Below are 15163 nucleotides of genomic sequence, written 5' to 3' on the forward strand. Positions count from 1 at the left end.
GAAATCAACTTTATTACAATCATTAACTCAAGCAATAGTTAGTGGCTGTAATGAAAAGATGCTCGGATTTCAAATTAAGATAATTCAAGCATGTTAAATTCGAGATAATACGAAGTAATCAAAATTTGAATAAATTTTTTTACGTCAAATTCAATTTTTGAAAAATTTAATTATACATATATAGATAGATACATTTATTTAGAATATTTAGATGAAATAACACAGTATCAAATATATGCAAATTAATGTTCTTTACTTTAGGTGAGAAGAAATGACAGAATTCAAAAAGAAAAGTATCATAGAACATTTACTTTAAACATTTTAACATGAATCATTTTTTAATGCCAAATTTTTCGTAAGAGTCAAGTAATAAATAATTAGAAGAGTAAGTTGTAAATAATGCAGTCAAGTGCAAAATGTAATCAAGTAGTAAATATTGTATATACTAATGTTTAAAAACAGATCATATGAAAGCTTTGGCCAACAATCGCCGTACCATTTTCTCTTAGTATTTTAAGTTCTATTCGTTCCATGTACTTATTGATGGAGATATTATTGTCGGAATTTGCACCATACCTTCCATTGAACGGTTACTGATTAATCTTCAACAAGCAACTGTATAAATAAAATAAATTCATTAAAATAATCTCGGAAAATGAATAAAATTGGAAATAAATTTGCAGGAACCAATGAGAGGCATAAAAAAAAATCAGAATCTAGATTACTTTTTATTGGTGTCTAGCCGTATCATCCAAATTTGGGAAGATTCGCTGGCAACCTAATTAATTATATTGACATGTTTACATTAATTTTTCGAAAATGCTTGTTTTCATTCCTTATTCTTAAAAAGTTATAAAGTGTTGCCCAATTGCGGTTTAATTTGACTGTGGTTTTTTATGTAAATTTAGTGGTTTGTCAACTTTATCGTGTAAATCACGGAGTGGCAAATAACTTGTATTTAAATAGGAAGTGCGTATCTTTCGAATTATTGAATTAGAATCTAGAATTACTCTCCAAATAGATATGAATGATGTAACTAATAATTACAGAAAAAACGAATGAAACAAGCATCAGTGAATAAAAAAATAACCATACTTTACAACTTCTGTATTACATAAATTACAGAAACTTTCGTAGCAAACATTGATATGCATTTATAAATCTTTTATCCAAATCAAAACTATTCTAAATTATTTATAGTTTCAAAGATTTTATTAAATGATGCACTTTTTTTTATAAAGTAGAATATAACGTTTGCTTATAACGAGAAAAAAAAAGGAAAACTTAATATCATTTAGCTTCGAAATGAAAGCTCAACAATCGAACGTAATTTATTTCACGGTCATTCCGTCATAATTATTTTAGCACATTGGCGAGCAATCAAGATAATTCCATGGACTTGACTATGTCCACCAATGTGTTCTGTTTAGAAACTGTGCTTCATTCAAATTCAAAATACATGTGTGTAGTATTTTAATCATCATAACAGATTAATGTAGCAGGATTTATTTTTTAGTTGTACAACTTCTTCACTGACTTGTTAGTACACATTCTTAAAGTCAAAAACAAAAATCGACTCGTTGGAGCAATCGCTTTACCAAGTCCATACGGTCCAGCAGGTAAGTTTTTGTTTTTCGTTTATTTTTAATCATTAATTGGTTAACAAGCAGTATTTATACAGAGTTTCCATAAATTATTCACCAAATAACAAAATTAAATTGATTCGTAATTTTACGAAATTATTTAATCGTTGCAACCTTTAGTTCAAGGAGTTTCAATTGTTCTCCTTTTACTGCTACGAAAAAATTGTTTATTTACAGACTAAAAAACACCATTCAGAGGAAAAGCGACGTGTGTCCTCTAGTTATGAAAAATATTTCATAATATTTCCCATAGCTATCATCAATATTTCTAGTTACTCAAAATTTCCGAAAAGAATTGATTCAGACGTGAATTTAATATACTTGCACTAATGGAACACCGAATCAAAGGATGGTTAAGACAGCCTCGATAAACTGGACATGTTTTGCATCAAGGATGCTTTTTTGATGAAACATTCATCAACTTTTATGACAACTTTTATTCATCCAGTAATACATCACTCCCCTATTTATTATGGGGGAATCTAAAAAAACCCGAGTTTTTACGGTAGGGGATCACAATGACGAAGAATCAATGAATCGAATCACCGCAGAAACAGTTACAGGAATTGCTTAACAACGTTTAGAGAAAATGGAGAACAGACTTTATATTCTCCTATCAACTAGTGACATGAAGTATATAAATATAATTTTTAAAAGTGCTAAATAAAATTCAGTAAATCTTTTTTTTTCCCATCTCTCATTCTGTATTACTTATAACAAATCTTTATAAGGTGAATAATTCATGGACATCTTGTATTTTTATCGAAGAAAATCGAAATAAATATCACTGAAATGTTTATTAATCGAGTGCCCTGAAGGATTCATTTACTGAAAACAAATCACATAATTACGTAGCTTAAATATGGGTAAAATAAATTCCATTCCTTGCGAGAAGAGAAAAAAATACCGCAATGATTTCTTCCGAACTATTCCAGCAATTCTTAAAGCGATAAAATTCTCCAATCCAAACCGTCAACAAAACGAATATTGCTTCATATATTCTACGAATTTTAGGTCGCTAGATACAAGATGTAAACAACAATGATGACTACGTGGAAGGATTATGAACGCTTCAAGCAAATACCAATGTTATATCGGCTGTAGATAGTAGTACAAGTTTGTAGATAGTAGTAGTAGATTGTAGACAGTAGTAATAGGCTGTAGATAGTAGTTGAAACTATGAAATTTCTAATACTTCTAATAAAAATTTCTAATCCATCTATCATTACGTATTAATTAAAGATAAATAAAGTAAAATCAAATAAATTTATCTGAAATCTCCCCCTTCAAAGTGCTTTCCAAATACTTGGAGGAAGGGAGGACTAGGATTGCAATCAAAAACCGAAAGTTTTTGTTCATAAGAGGTTGTAATCTCACTTGTGTGATGGATATGTGCAATAATAGAAATTGCATGCAATAACTGAATTTACCCATATTACGTGTTCTAAACTACTAAAAATCACTCCCACTTCCAAAGTGTTTATGTATCTTTCTTACGTGTGCACACTTAGAGTCTGAAAAGAGTTTGTTATGGGGGAGTTTGTCAGCGAAAAGGGCAATTATCGTCTGATGTAGAAAATCGTACTAAATAAGCAACGCCACCTATATCAATTTTTAAAACATCCTAAAAGAAAGAAAAAATTAAATTTTTCTGAAGAAGTAACAAATATTTCTGGCTTTTTTTTCGTATCAGGGATGAACATGTAGTCTCATGCTCTTACCAGAGATGAGAAACCATCAAATCTATTCATTATTAGTTCCCCCCCCAAAAAAATTTTTTTTAATTCTCTTTTAAAATTTATAATCAGATAGATTCGGCAAGGAAATTGACTTTTTTTTTCACATCACGAATGAATATACAGTATCATGATCTTACCAGAAATGAAAAACAGTCAGAACTATTCATTATTAGTTACGAAAAATTCAGTTTTTTCCATCTTATTTTAAAATTTAGAATATTCAGATAGGTTAAGCAAGGAAATTGACTTTTTTCTCCACATCAGGAATGAATATGCAGTATCATGCTTTTACCAGATATGAAAAACAGTCAGAAGTATCCATTATTAATTATGAAAAATTCAGCTTCTTCATCCAATTCTAAAAGTTAGAATATTTAGATAGGTTAAACAACGAAATGAATTTAAAGCAATTCATCAAATGGCAGCAATAATAAAATTGATAAAAGTCCTGAAAAAAATTAACCAAATTATTGTAAATGTTTTCATTTTTTATGTCAGTACATAATACTTTGACTTTATTTACATAACTCTTTGATTCATAATAAATGGCATTTTTCTTTTAATCCATTGATTTAATTGAAAGTTCCATCACATATGATAATCAAGTTAATTATCAAAGCATAACTTTAATATATTGAACCCTACTTTTACATATTCCCTGGCTTCCATGACTGAGATGTAAGCATCATGGGATATCAGGCGAGTTCATTTTAATAAATTAGGAGAAGTAGAAATACTCATATTTATTGCAACCCCATTATTTCTCCCCAACGGGCTCTTCATTTCATATCCTCCCCCCCCCCCTCATCCAATGTACTCGTCTGCCTGAAGTCAAAGATCAGCCGTTAAATTTTGGCATCCGAAAAATACCTTCAAAATTGCAGAAAATATACAAGAGCACAAAATATGACGAGCGATGCATCGTCGGTCAATTTCATAGCAAAATTTATTTCACTGCCCATTAAAGATAGAATTTTAAAAACAAATGAGACGCTTAGTAAATCAATTGCATTGACTATTGTAAAAAGTAGAATGACAGTTTTTTGGAGAAATGAAAGAACTGCTTTTCCTTCAGCAGACAAATAACTAAAAAGCAGTTAGTAGCTTTCTTCTATTTCAAAAATAAATGTTTTTATTTTTTTGTATATTTTTTTGTTTGTTGTTTTATTGTTGTCGTTGCTTGTAAGTGTACAAACAGAACGTATTGCAATCGTCAAAAATTCGACATCGAGATTTTGACCTCTCTGAGACCGAAAAATACATAGAATTCTGCCAGTCTGCGAACCTGATAACTTAAAAACGAATTGAGCTAGAGGAATGAAATTTGGTATGTATTATTTGCACCATTATCTTGAAATCCTGCAAATTTTGAACGAAATATCTTCAGAAGGAGACTGTCCATCCGGCTGTTCGAATACAAGTTAACACGATAATTACAAAAGAAAGTGTCCTAGATTGCTAAAATTTGGTTCATAGGTTTAACATTTAAAGTGTAGACTCGAGTCAAATGTTGCACCAAATCCCTTAAACGGTCGACTGTCTGTCGGTTTGTGTATTTGCATATATATATAAACTTGACAACTAAAAACACAACGACTTTGATAAAGTAAATTTAGAATGTGATAGTTACTAAAATTATTGTTCTGCGTCAAAATTTGGTTTTAATCGATCGAAAAATGCTTTGAAAATACATATTCAGCTTTCTTGACTATAATACAAAGCAAAAAACGCTCATGTGCGACTCTAAAAATAAAAATCTGTTAGTGGCGCTCACGGACTTGCGCAAGATGCCACTTTTTATACAGGAGGGAGAGGAATAACACTTTTATTAAGGAATATGGGAGAAGATTTCTGGGGGGGGGACCCCCTCCCGCTGTTCTAAATGATTTTATATGTAATAATGAGCGGAACGAATATTTCTTAGAGTTTGGCAAATCGTTTAACAATAATATTAAGCGCGAATGCAGTGATTCATTGGTATATTCATTTGGTAGGAATTAAAATATTTTTTATTGCTTGACAAAAATATTTCACCTCTTACCATCTTAATAATTAGTACTAAAAACTGAATAAAAACAAGTGAATTATCGCTAATACGGATTAAAAGAGATTGGGAAATTATAAGGTTAGATTCAAACGAACTCTTTATTAATTGCCTTTTTCCCACCTGTTATGTAATTTCAACAAATGGTTTATTCCCTTTTATTTTCTAATGCAACCAAAGCGCTTCCCTCTGCTAAATAAAAACATAAACCACGCCTGAGGCAGTAAATAGATCATTGAACTTCAAGTAAGAAAAGGGAACTGTTTCAGCAAGGGGAACTTTCAATCGCAGTGAATAATGGTATCGCCATTATGTACGTGGGAAATTCTGGCAGCCAAGTGTGGACATCGACAAGATAATCAAGAAGAATTGTATCGAGTGACCTAATCGATCACCGTCAGCAAAATTAATCGTTGTTTCATTCACTTCATTACCTAGGGACAAGACTTCCCTTTCTTTTTTGGAGAACTATCATCAATAGCATTGACATTTTATCCACATTTCCAGCTAACAAACGCGAATTCGGATGTAAAGTAATCGACAATTGATTACAAAAGTACTCCATCAAATGATACTACTTGATACGAATAAGAGATATGGGAGGAAAACCGGAATGCAAATTGGCATATGATATCTCTGAGACAAACGGCTGAAAATAAACTGTTCAGAAAAGATAAGAATTTGGTTTTTTTATGTTGAACGAATCTTTTGGTTTTATGCATAAAGCGAATACTTTAAATTGTAGCTGCATTAGTTATTGATTTTATCTATAAATACGCGATTTGTTGTAAAGAAATACTATATGTCTACTCAAAACTATTTTACTCTTAATTAAATTTAATCATTTAATCATTAAAAATTAAGTAACAAATCAAGACACATCATTTTGCGTAAGATAAAGAACTGAACCATCTAAGTTTCCATCTTTCTAAAAAAAATTTGTCAGAACTTATACCAACCTACATAATTTCATACAAAGATTGATCAATTTGGTGGGAAGCATACTTTTCATGGCCTTAAAAAGGGTTAATTCATTTCGTTTACATTTCTGTCGGCGGAAGTATAAATCGACAATCGGACAACCCTTTGTGAGATTTGACACAAAATTTGATATAAATCTATGTTTCAAATATTAAATTTGTGTGCTAAATGTTATTTGTCTAGCTCTTTTCGTCTTTATCGTATTAACTTGTTTTCAGAAAGCAGAACAAACAGATTTCCTCTGAATAAGTTTTGTTCAAAATTTAGATAAAAATCAAGAAATTTGGTTTAAAGTCCTTATACTAAATTCTTGCAGTCTAGTTCAAAGCATTTGTTAGTTATCCTATTCGCAGACAGACAGACAAACATAATGCCAAACAATTTTTTCGGGCTCAGAGAAGTCTGATATGAAAAGATTGTCAAAATCTCGAGTTCGAATATTTTGATGATTGCGATACTTTTATACACTTCGTATGGGAGAAAGTAAAAGAAAGAAAATAAAAAAAATAACCACATTTAAAAACTCAAGATCTCTCCTGAAGTATATTAAAGAGACAGATATGACAATGCTGTCTAAGTGTACTAATTATTATAATTAACTAGATATCTTAACTATTAATTCCATTTCTGAAACCTACTCATTTGCTTTGAAAATCAATGCTTCAGCTCCCTATATATAAAGAAAAAAATCCGTCTTGAATATTTAGAATAGGACGAGTAAAAACTTGTTTCTTTTCAGATATACAACAAGCGAATTTAATCATATCAATCATTGTAAGGTATACAAACTGAAGTACTCAAATTTTAATTGTGGCATTATTATACGAGAGGTATCCAGATACTAAGTTCAGTTTTTAATTTTTGCCGCGGGAGCTTTGCTGTCATGATTTCACACATGCACGTACACTTTGCCATTCACTGGCAAACAAATATGTAATTGGATTCCTGAGTATTGCGTCGGCGGCATGTTGATCATTTAAAATGTTTTTAAAAGACCTAATATCCCACCATATGTTAATTATGTTCTGTCATCCGCTTTCTTAATACTAGACACACACAACCAATTGAAATTCACAGACAAATTTGTGAAGGACGGTGATCAATGAATGACATGAAAATTTTGATAATGAAGAATTCAGTGGACAGAGATCTCTGACTGATGATGATTTGCTTACAGAAATTAAATAGAATGTTAAGGAGAATCAAATATTCAGCCTTACGACACTGCCAAAGCATTTGTCTCAAATTCCCAGTTAACTTCTTCATCAGAGTAGGTGGCAGTTTTCTCTGACAAGGTCATACTAAAGCTCGTGTTCTGCTAATATAAATGCTTCAACAATGGTGGCAATTATGTTGAAAAATACCTTGGGCATTATTTTTCAATAAAAGTGCTTTTCTTATAAAAGCTTCTTTTTCAAAAAAATCTTTAATGAAACTTAATTTATGGATACTCCTAGTAATTATAGCTGTTAAAACATTGGAACTTTGTTGAACTTCATTTTTCTTTAATGTAGTCATCAGTATTGTGCGCAACCTGATACCAGCGGAAGCCGTATTATATCTGAAATAGTACCAGCATGTTGATGGTTTGAACAGAGCTGTGCATATTTTAAGAATCTTGTGCAGTGGGGTATCGAATGCTACGAAATAACTCCTTCATCGCCGAAACCATATCAATTCTGCATTTTGGTTAATTGTACAGTTTTTCTCATTCCCAGGAATTCTATCAGAATATACAGTACATAAACATACGCCCTGATTGAACAACTTTAGGCTAATACACGAAGTTTTAATAAGCATTGTAGAACCAACGCTTAGATTTTGACAGACAAATCCATTTGTTTGTGAATAGGTTAGAATTAGAGTTTAGTTTGGTTTAGCTATATTAACATTCCGTTTTTTTAAACAACAATAGGGCTATTTTGGTACGGACCTCGTTAATTTTGAACCGTGGTCAGATGACAAGAACGGCATCTGAGCTAACATCCCCATTAAAAATTTCCGCTACACACCAGCAATCGGACTGCTGTTCCCGTCGGATTTAACGTGCACTAGACCTGCTTACACTACGGTTTTTGGGGGGGAATCTGGTCTCGAACCCGAAACCCGCCTGGTCCGAAGCCGAGATCTTGCTACCAGGCTGCCGCGGCCTTCGGAATTAGTGTTAAACTGAGGTATAAGGAAAATAATCTGCTTCTATTTTATGTGACACTTACAACAAAGTTGCAGCTATTAATTTTCTTACGCTTGCATCGTTTGTCGCTTTTCATTTGTGCTTGTTTTAACAGGAATATATAATTAACCTTTCCTCTGCTAACGTCACACAAATGAAGTGTCTCGAATTTTTAACCTGAGCTCGGCGTCACGAATATTCCAGAAGGTTTAATTGTCGATTTATGATAACAATTGCTATCAAATGGTGTCTTGTACAGATACGTTAAGTTACAAAACAAGTTTAAGTTATTTATTGTTATTTTTCAGATACACAATATCTTTTCTAAAAAACCCAGAAAAGAATTGGATGCAATTTTTAAAAAGTTTTAAAAAGTTGAAAAATAGCTTACATTTTTAAGAAACTTTTTACTTTGTTTTTCTTTCCCTTGACAATTTTTATTATGTTTAAATAATAAAACGCATGGGCAGTGGAAGTAGATTTTTTTCCTTATGCTTTGGTACCGAATGAATTAGTCCTCTGATTCTTAACAGAAACGTAGCAGTGAGATATCAAAATAATAAAACGCATAAGTTTCATTTTTAAAAATGAGAGAAATCTCCCCCCCCCCTTCTCTCCTATAAACCGCTTGCGTTTTTAAGGATTTGATAAAACATAAGTGGGTTCTGCTTAACTTAAATAAAAAACGAGCCATTCTGATGAGTAAAGATTGATCAAAAACTATTTAATTATGAATTGAAGTGGAATTTTTGTATGGATATTCGGGCGATCGCCGTACTTTGCTTGAATGGGCACTTCGGGCGCTTCAGTGTAGGAAAAATTAATTCTTAATTCTTTTAATACTGAATGCAATATTATTTTAATAGCTATGGCATATCTTCTTATTATTTAAGACTGATATTTCGGTTTTAAGGGTGAGTTACAAAAAAACTTCTTATGTCTTGTATTTGAGCAGGAAAAAGCCTACTTGAGCTGGAGGAGGAAGGAGAAGATGATGAGTTGCAAAAAAAGACTAATCCGAGGACAATCAAAGTGGAGCCTGAATACAGAGGTATAAAAATCAGACATCCAATGAATGCTCAGACTGTCCTGACTCTGATCGAGTACTATAAACACCGAAAGGTAAGTGCACTTTAGAAAAATTATTTAAATAAATTACTCTGCTATTTCCTTATTTAATGAATTAAATTACTTTTAGAAAAGTTTATATAAATAAATTAAGCGAAAACTTCTCCGGAGTGACTGTAAATTATGTTCACTTGTACTTCATAAGTATTATCCAAACGTACGGCAGTTTCTGCAAAGACATTTTTCTGTCTTGTGAAGAGTAAAACATTTTTATAAAATCTGAAACATTAGATTATATTTTATTATTATTTCTACATATTTAACTTGAAATAATTTTACTGATATTTCGAATGAAAAAACAATATCTTAAGAAATGCATTAATTCTTTAAGATACGATGCCTAATTTAGGAATTGCCCAAAAATATTTTCAAAAAAATTATAGGGATTAATCCAAATCTTAGGGGACGGCAGGAAAAATTCAATTTTTTGAAAAATTTGAATAAAGATATACTGTTTCTGAAAATGATTACAGAAAGAGAAAGCAGTTTCTAAAACTAAAAATGGCATTAACGAAATGATATAAGTGAGTTTTGCTTAGCCTAATTAAAAAACCAGTCACTCTAATGAGCAAAACATGCACCTCGGTTATTCAGTAAATTCCATTTAAGAGACTGAAGCTGAATTTTTCCATATATATTCGGAATTGCTGTATCTTGTTTGAATGGGCGTTTTAGGCGTTTCAGAAATTAAAAAATAAATTCATAATTCTTGTCGAGCTTCTAAAACTAAAAATAGCATTAAGAATTTCTTTTGAATGTAAAAAACTTTATTGCATTATAGATATTTAATAAATAAAAAATAATTATTTTTAGTAAAAAAAATAATAATAATTTTTAAAGAGCTTTAATAGTTTTAAAAATAGCAGTTTCTTTAAATAAATATTCTACAGTATTTCGAATGCAATGATTGTAAAATCAAGTTTCAAAATAATCAGTACAGCGTACAACTAAAGAGTTCATTTTTTTTTTAAAAAATTTAATTCCCTAGAATGTAAAATTTTGGATTCTATCTTAAATAATTGTTCAATTGTGATCTTTGAGGTCCTAAAATATATACATATTTAATTAGTAAAAATTATTCGGAAATAAAAAGTATTTTACAGTTTTTATTTTTCAAATAGAATGAACCAAAATAAATTCGATATTTTAATACAGACGATCAAAATATAGGCGCATTTCGGCATTATGTTGTTCGGAAATTCAAGGATGATATTTCAACATCATGTACATACAAAATTCAAGGACACACGAACAGTCAAATTCATAAGAAATTCACGAAATTAAAGACAAAAAAATTGAATTATTGACGAATTCGAATGAAAAACACCGGAATCTGGCAAGTTTGGTTGTGAAACCATGGAAAAAAAGCAATTACAATAGTAACGCCTCATGTTTTTGCGATTTTTGATTTAACCTAAATTTTTTAAAAATGAAATTACTTTCTATAATTCAATACATTTTTGAATTTTGCTTTTTAAAAATATTTCTTCTTATATTTAAATTCATTCTAATTCTCTTTCCAGACTCTTCATGCTAAATACGTACTATCAGTCATTCATGAAGCACGTAACATACTTAAATACAAGCCGAACATCAGTTACGCTTCGACCGTTCATTCAAAACAGATTACAGTTTGTGGAGACCTGCATGGAAAACTGGAAGATTTGTTGACCGTGTTCTATAAGGTAAGATCTATTTTGCAATATATATATATATATAATTTTTTTTAAAAATTGTCTGGATTCCAGCAATTTTTTTAATTGAATAAAGCTATAATGTAGAGATTCTTCTTTTTTGATTGAATAAGGGTGTAATGTAGAGATTCTTCTTTTTTGATTGAATAAGGCTGTAATGTAGAAATTCTTATTTTTTGATTGAATAAGGCTATAATGTAGAGATTCTTCTTTTTTGATTGAATAAGGCTGTAATGAAGAGATTCTTCTTTTTTGATTGAAAAAGGTTACAATATATTCTTTTTTTATTATTGCTGGACAAGGCTGTGTAATGTAGAGATTTTTTTAATTGCATACAGCTAAAATGTAAAGTTTTTTTTCTATTGAATAAAGCTGCCATGAAAACGTAACTTTAAATATTACATTTTTTTTTATAGTTAAATAGGGTTAAGATGTAATTTTTTTTTTTTTGATGTAAGATTATAATATGTTTTATTTTTATTCTAGAGGTTTTTATGTTCTAAATTTGCGTTTGTAGATTAGATTTTCTGCGCATCTTTTATCTTTTAATCTTGTTCCCCTCACTGTTTGAGGGCCTCGGTGGCCTAATGGTAAGGTCTCGGATTCGGAACCAGAGGACGTGAGTTTCGAAACCCGATTCCACAGAAGAACCGTAGTGCAATCGAGTCTGCTGCACGTTAAATCCGTCGGGGTCAAACGTCCTCTCTCTGGTGTAGTGTGGAAGCTTGGAGAGAGGGTGCCAATTGAAGTGTCGTCCTCGTCATCTAACCACGGTTCAACATTTCGATGTTCGTCCCAAACTAATCCTAGTATTGGTTTAAAACGGGACGTTAATATAGCTAAACTAAAACTAAGTCCTCTTTATTCGGAACGAAAAAGTCAATTCATACTCACATAATACATGTCAAATTCGTGGCATCATTTTTTTTTTTGAAATCCACTGCATAACTGCAGGGAGAAAAAAAGGATGAAATGTCATACTGCGATACGAAGTAAGCCTTGTGCTTTTTAAAGACCTGCTTAGTGTTTCCCATATGTTTGCAGAGCTCCTTCAGCCGAACGGAAAAGAAAGTGATGTCAAAGTGGAGTGTATGCTAACTACTACTAGGCAGTCAAATGACATGCCTAGTAGTAGTTAGCAGTCAAATGACATGCCTAGTAGTAGTTAGCAGTCAAATGACATGCCTAGTACTTTTTATTTGACAAACATATCCCATGAAAAGACTCGTCTGTTTCAGAATCTCTTTAGTCCGCTCTAAGCAGTGGTGACATGGTGGTTTGCCACCATACACTTTATATTATAGTCTCGGCAACGGGGTGTTCGACGTTCGAGAAACAATTCCACCGAATAACCGCCATGTAAGTGGGGCTGGTGCACGCTAAATCGGTCACCATGCACCAAATGCACTCCCGTTTGTGAAGTGCGGAATTTTAGAGAGAGGGTGCCATCTCAGGTGTCGCCTCCGTCATCTGACAGCAGTTCACAATTACGAGGTGTGTTCCAGAATGGCCCTACCGTGGCTTTCAAAGCGGAACGTTATATAACTAAATTAAACTTTCACTTGCTCTCCTGTGGAATAGCAACAGGAGAGCCAGAGAAGTATGAATGTCCTGGCCAAAAAGACAAAACTTAAGTGCTTTAATATCACTTCTTAAAACAAAATATGATGAGGGAGCAAAAAAATTATGATCATAACCGCGATTCCATTTACATTTACAAAACCACGGCAAAAAAAATTGTAGCGTCAAAAAAAAAAAAAAATACGTTTCAGGCCGCCTTTACCATCATTATACCACTGCTTTTTTCTTTGGGTTTAGTTATATTAACATACAGCTTTGAAGCAACAATTTGGCTCTTTTGATTTGGATTCCGTAAAATTAAACCAAAATCAAATGACGACGAGAACGATACCTGATTTGTCATATCCCTCTCCAAGTTTCCGCGCCTTACCGGGAGAGAGCATATGGTTCTGAAAGATTTGTCGTGCACTAGCCCCTCTTGCACGGTTGTTCTGTGACAGAATTGGGCTTCGAGCCTGAACCCTCTAACCCGAACAAGAAGCCTTACAATCAGACCCACTTCTTTAGGACTTAACTGTTATAAATAAATAGCCTACTTTAAAAAAAATATTGAAAAGATTTGTTTTCAGGCATCAGATGATGAATTCAGTATTATTAAAGTCTTTACCGTCGCCTGAATGGGTAATTGCCATTACTTGCTTATAGAAAGGATGTGTATATTTTTCAAAACTGCTGTTTTAAAAAAAATGATTTTTCATTATATAAAAACTCCAAAAAATGTCTTTCGATTATTTTAATTACATTTCCGCATAATAAAAAATGCCTTTTAATTATTTCAATTACAATTTTTTTTTCTTTTTTAATATGTTTTTTTTTTTAATTTTGTTTGATATGCAATGTGTTATAATGTTTTTAATGTTATGTTGAAATGAATATTCATCTATCAATACATTCAACATTATATCTTTATCAGTCATTCACTCCTAAGAAGGAGTATCACTTTTTTCCCCGTTTTATTCAGTCTTTTTTTTTTATGTACTATATATGCTTTTTAATTTATACGCTCAACAATTTTTAATAGACTGATTGAATTAAATTCATGTTTTTCAGTCGTTTCAAATAATAAGATTACATTTTTTTAAATGTTTTTCATGTTAATCGATAAGCAGCTTGAATAGTTATTTATCTGGAGGAGCAAGTTGAGCGTGCAAAGTAGACTAGTTTGCAAAATTTGACTATTAGTCAATCATTAATTAAAATATATTTTATTCTCGAACTGATGACGCCTCCTGGTTATGAGTTTGAGAAACAAGAGATCTGAAGGTTAAAAAAAATGGGAAATGATTAAAATATTAAAAAACTCTATTGTTTAGAAGATGAATTTAAAAAATGGTTTTTTCCCCCCTTTAAGTTTTATTTTTCAAAAACGACCTTGAGATTGCATTATTTAAAGTTATATTCTTAAGTAAATTGTTAGCATAATTAATAAAAATCTTAATAGATAAGTATAAAAATGTTTAACCTTATATTAATTTATTTGTACCCCAGAAATTTCCTTTTTTTGTATACATGAGAGTGTATTTAATCAATGGAAGAACGGAAAAACAGGTATATCTTAGAAATATCAGTTTCAAGAATATTATGGCATTCGCATGCATTTGATATTTGATATTTTTTAACATTAGTTCTGATTTTATCGGCCAAGAATTCATTCCATCATGATGAATTATAAAATAGCCCATCGGGTCTGTTCTCCTCTCGCCTTTTTCATATACTTACACTATAAGACATATTTTGGCTTTGACTTCATGGCATTATGAAAAGTTGCGTATATATTTTAGCTTTATTCTCTTACTGGATCTAAAATTTGATATGTATTATATTTGTGGTACAAAAATACATACCAAATTTCATTTGCATAGCTTGTTGCGGTTCTAAATTATTGTGATCATAGTTACGAATAGACATGCCAGTCCCCCCCCCCACACACACACTTTAGTTGATTTTGCTCATAATTTGAAATAGACTAAAAACTGAAATATATTTGAAATACTGCTATATGCAAAATTTCATAAGTCTAGATTTTTGTGTTTTTTTCTTATCGAGAATCATCAGACCCACAGACATTCATACATTTAGCAATTTTTATCCAGAATTTGGTACAAATGGAACATTTTCCTGTTCAGGACCACACACCAAATTTTATTCGTCTAGTTTGCTCCATTTGTGAGTTATAGTTT

General features: G+C 31.3%; 1 protein-coding gene across 6 annotated transcripts in view; it reads left to right on the forward strand.

The window, feature by feature from the left end:
* The window catches only part of LOC129958356 (serine/threonine-protein phosphatase with EF-hands 2-like), a 136712-nt gene that overhangs the window by 46369 nt on the left and 75180 nt on the right, over positions 1 to 15163 (forward strand). For all 6 annotated transcript variants that reach the window (XM_056070786.1, XM_056070788.1, XM_056070789.1 and 3 more), the window contains 3 exons: positions 1517 to 1619; positions 9536 to 9702; positions 11232 to 11393. In XM_056070786.1, the coding sequence (XP_055926761.1) occupies positions 1517 to 1619; positions 9536 to 9702; positions 11232 to 11393 (432 nt within the window). The remainder of the gene's footprint in view (positions 1 to 1516; positions 1620 to 9535; positions 9703 to 11231; positions 11394 to 15163) is intronic.

Source organism: Argiope bruennichi, chromosome X1, assembly GCF_947563725.1.
Source record: "Argiope bruennichi chromosome X1, qqArgBrue1.1, whole genome shotgun sequence".
NCBI lineage: Eukaryota > Metazoa > Arthropoda > Arachnida > Araneae > Araneidae > Argiope > Argiope bruennichi.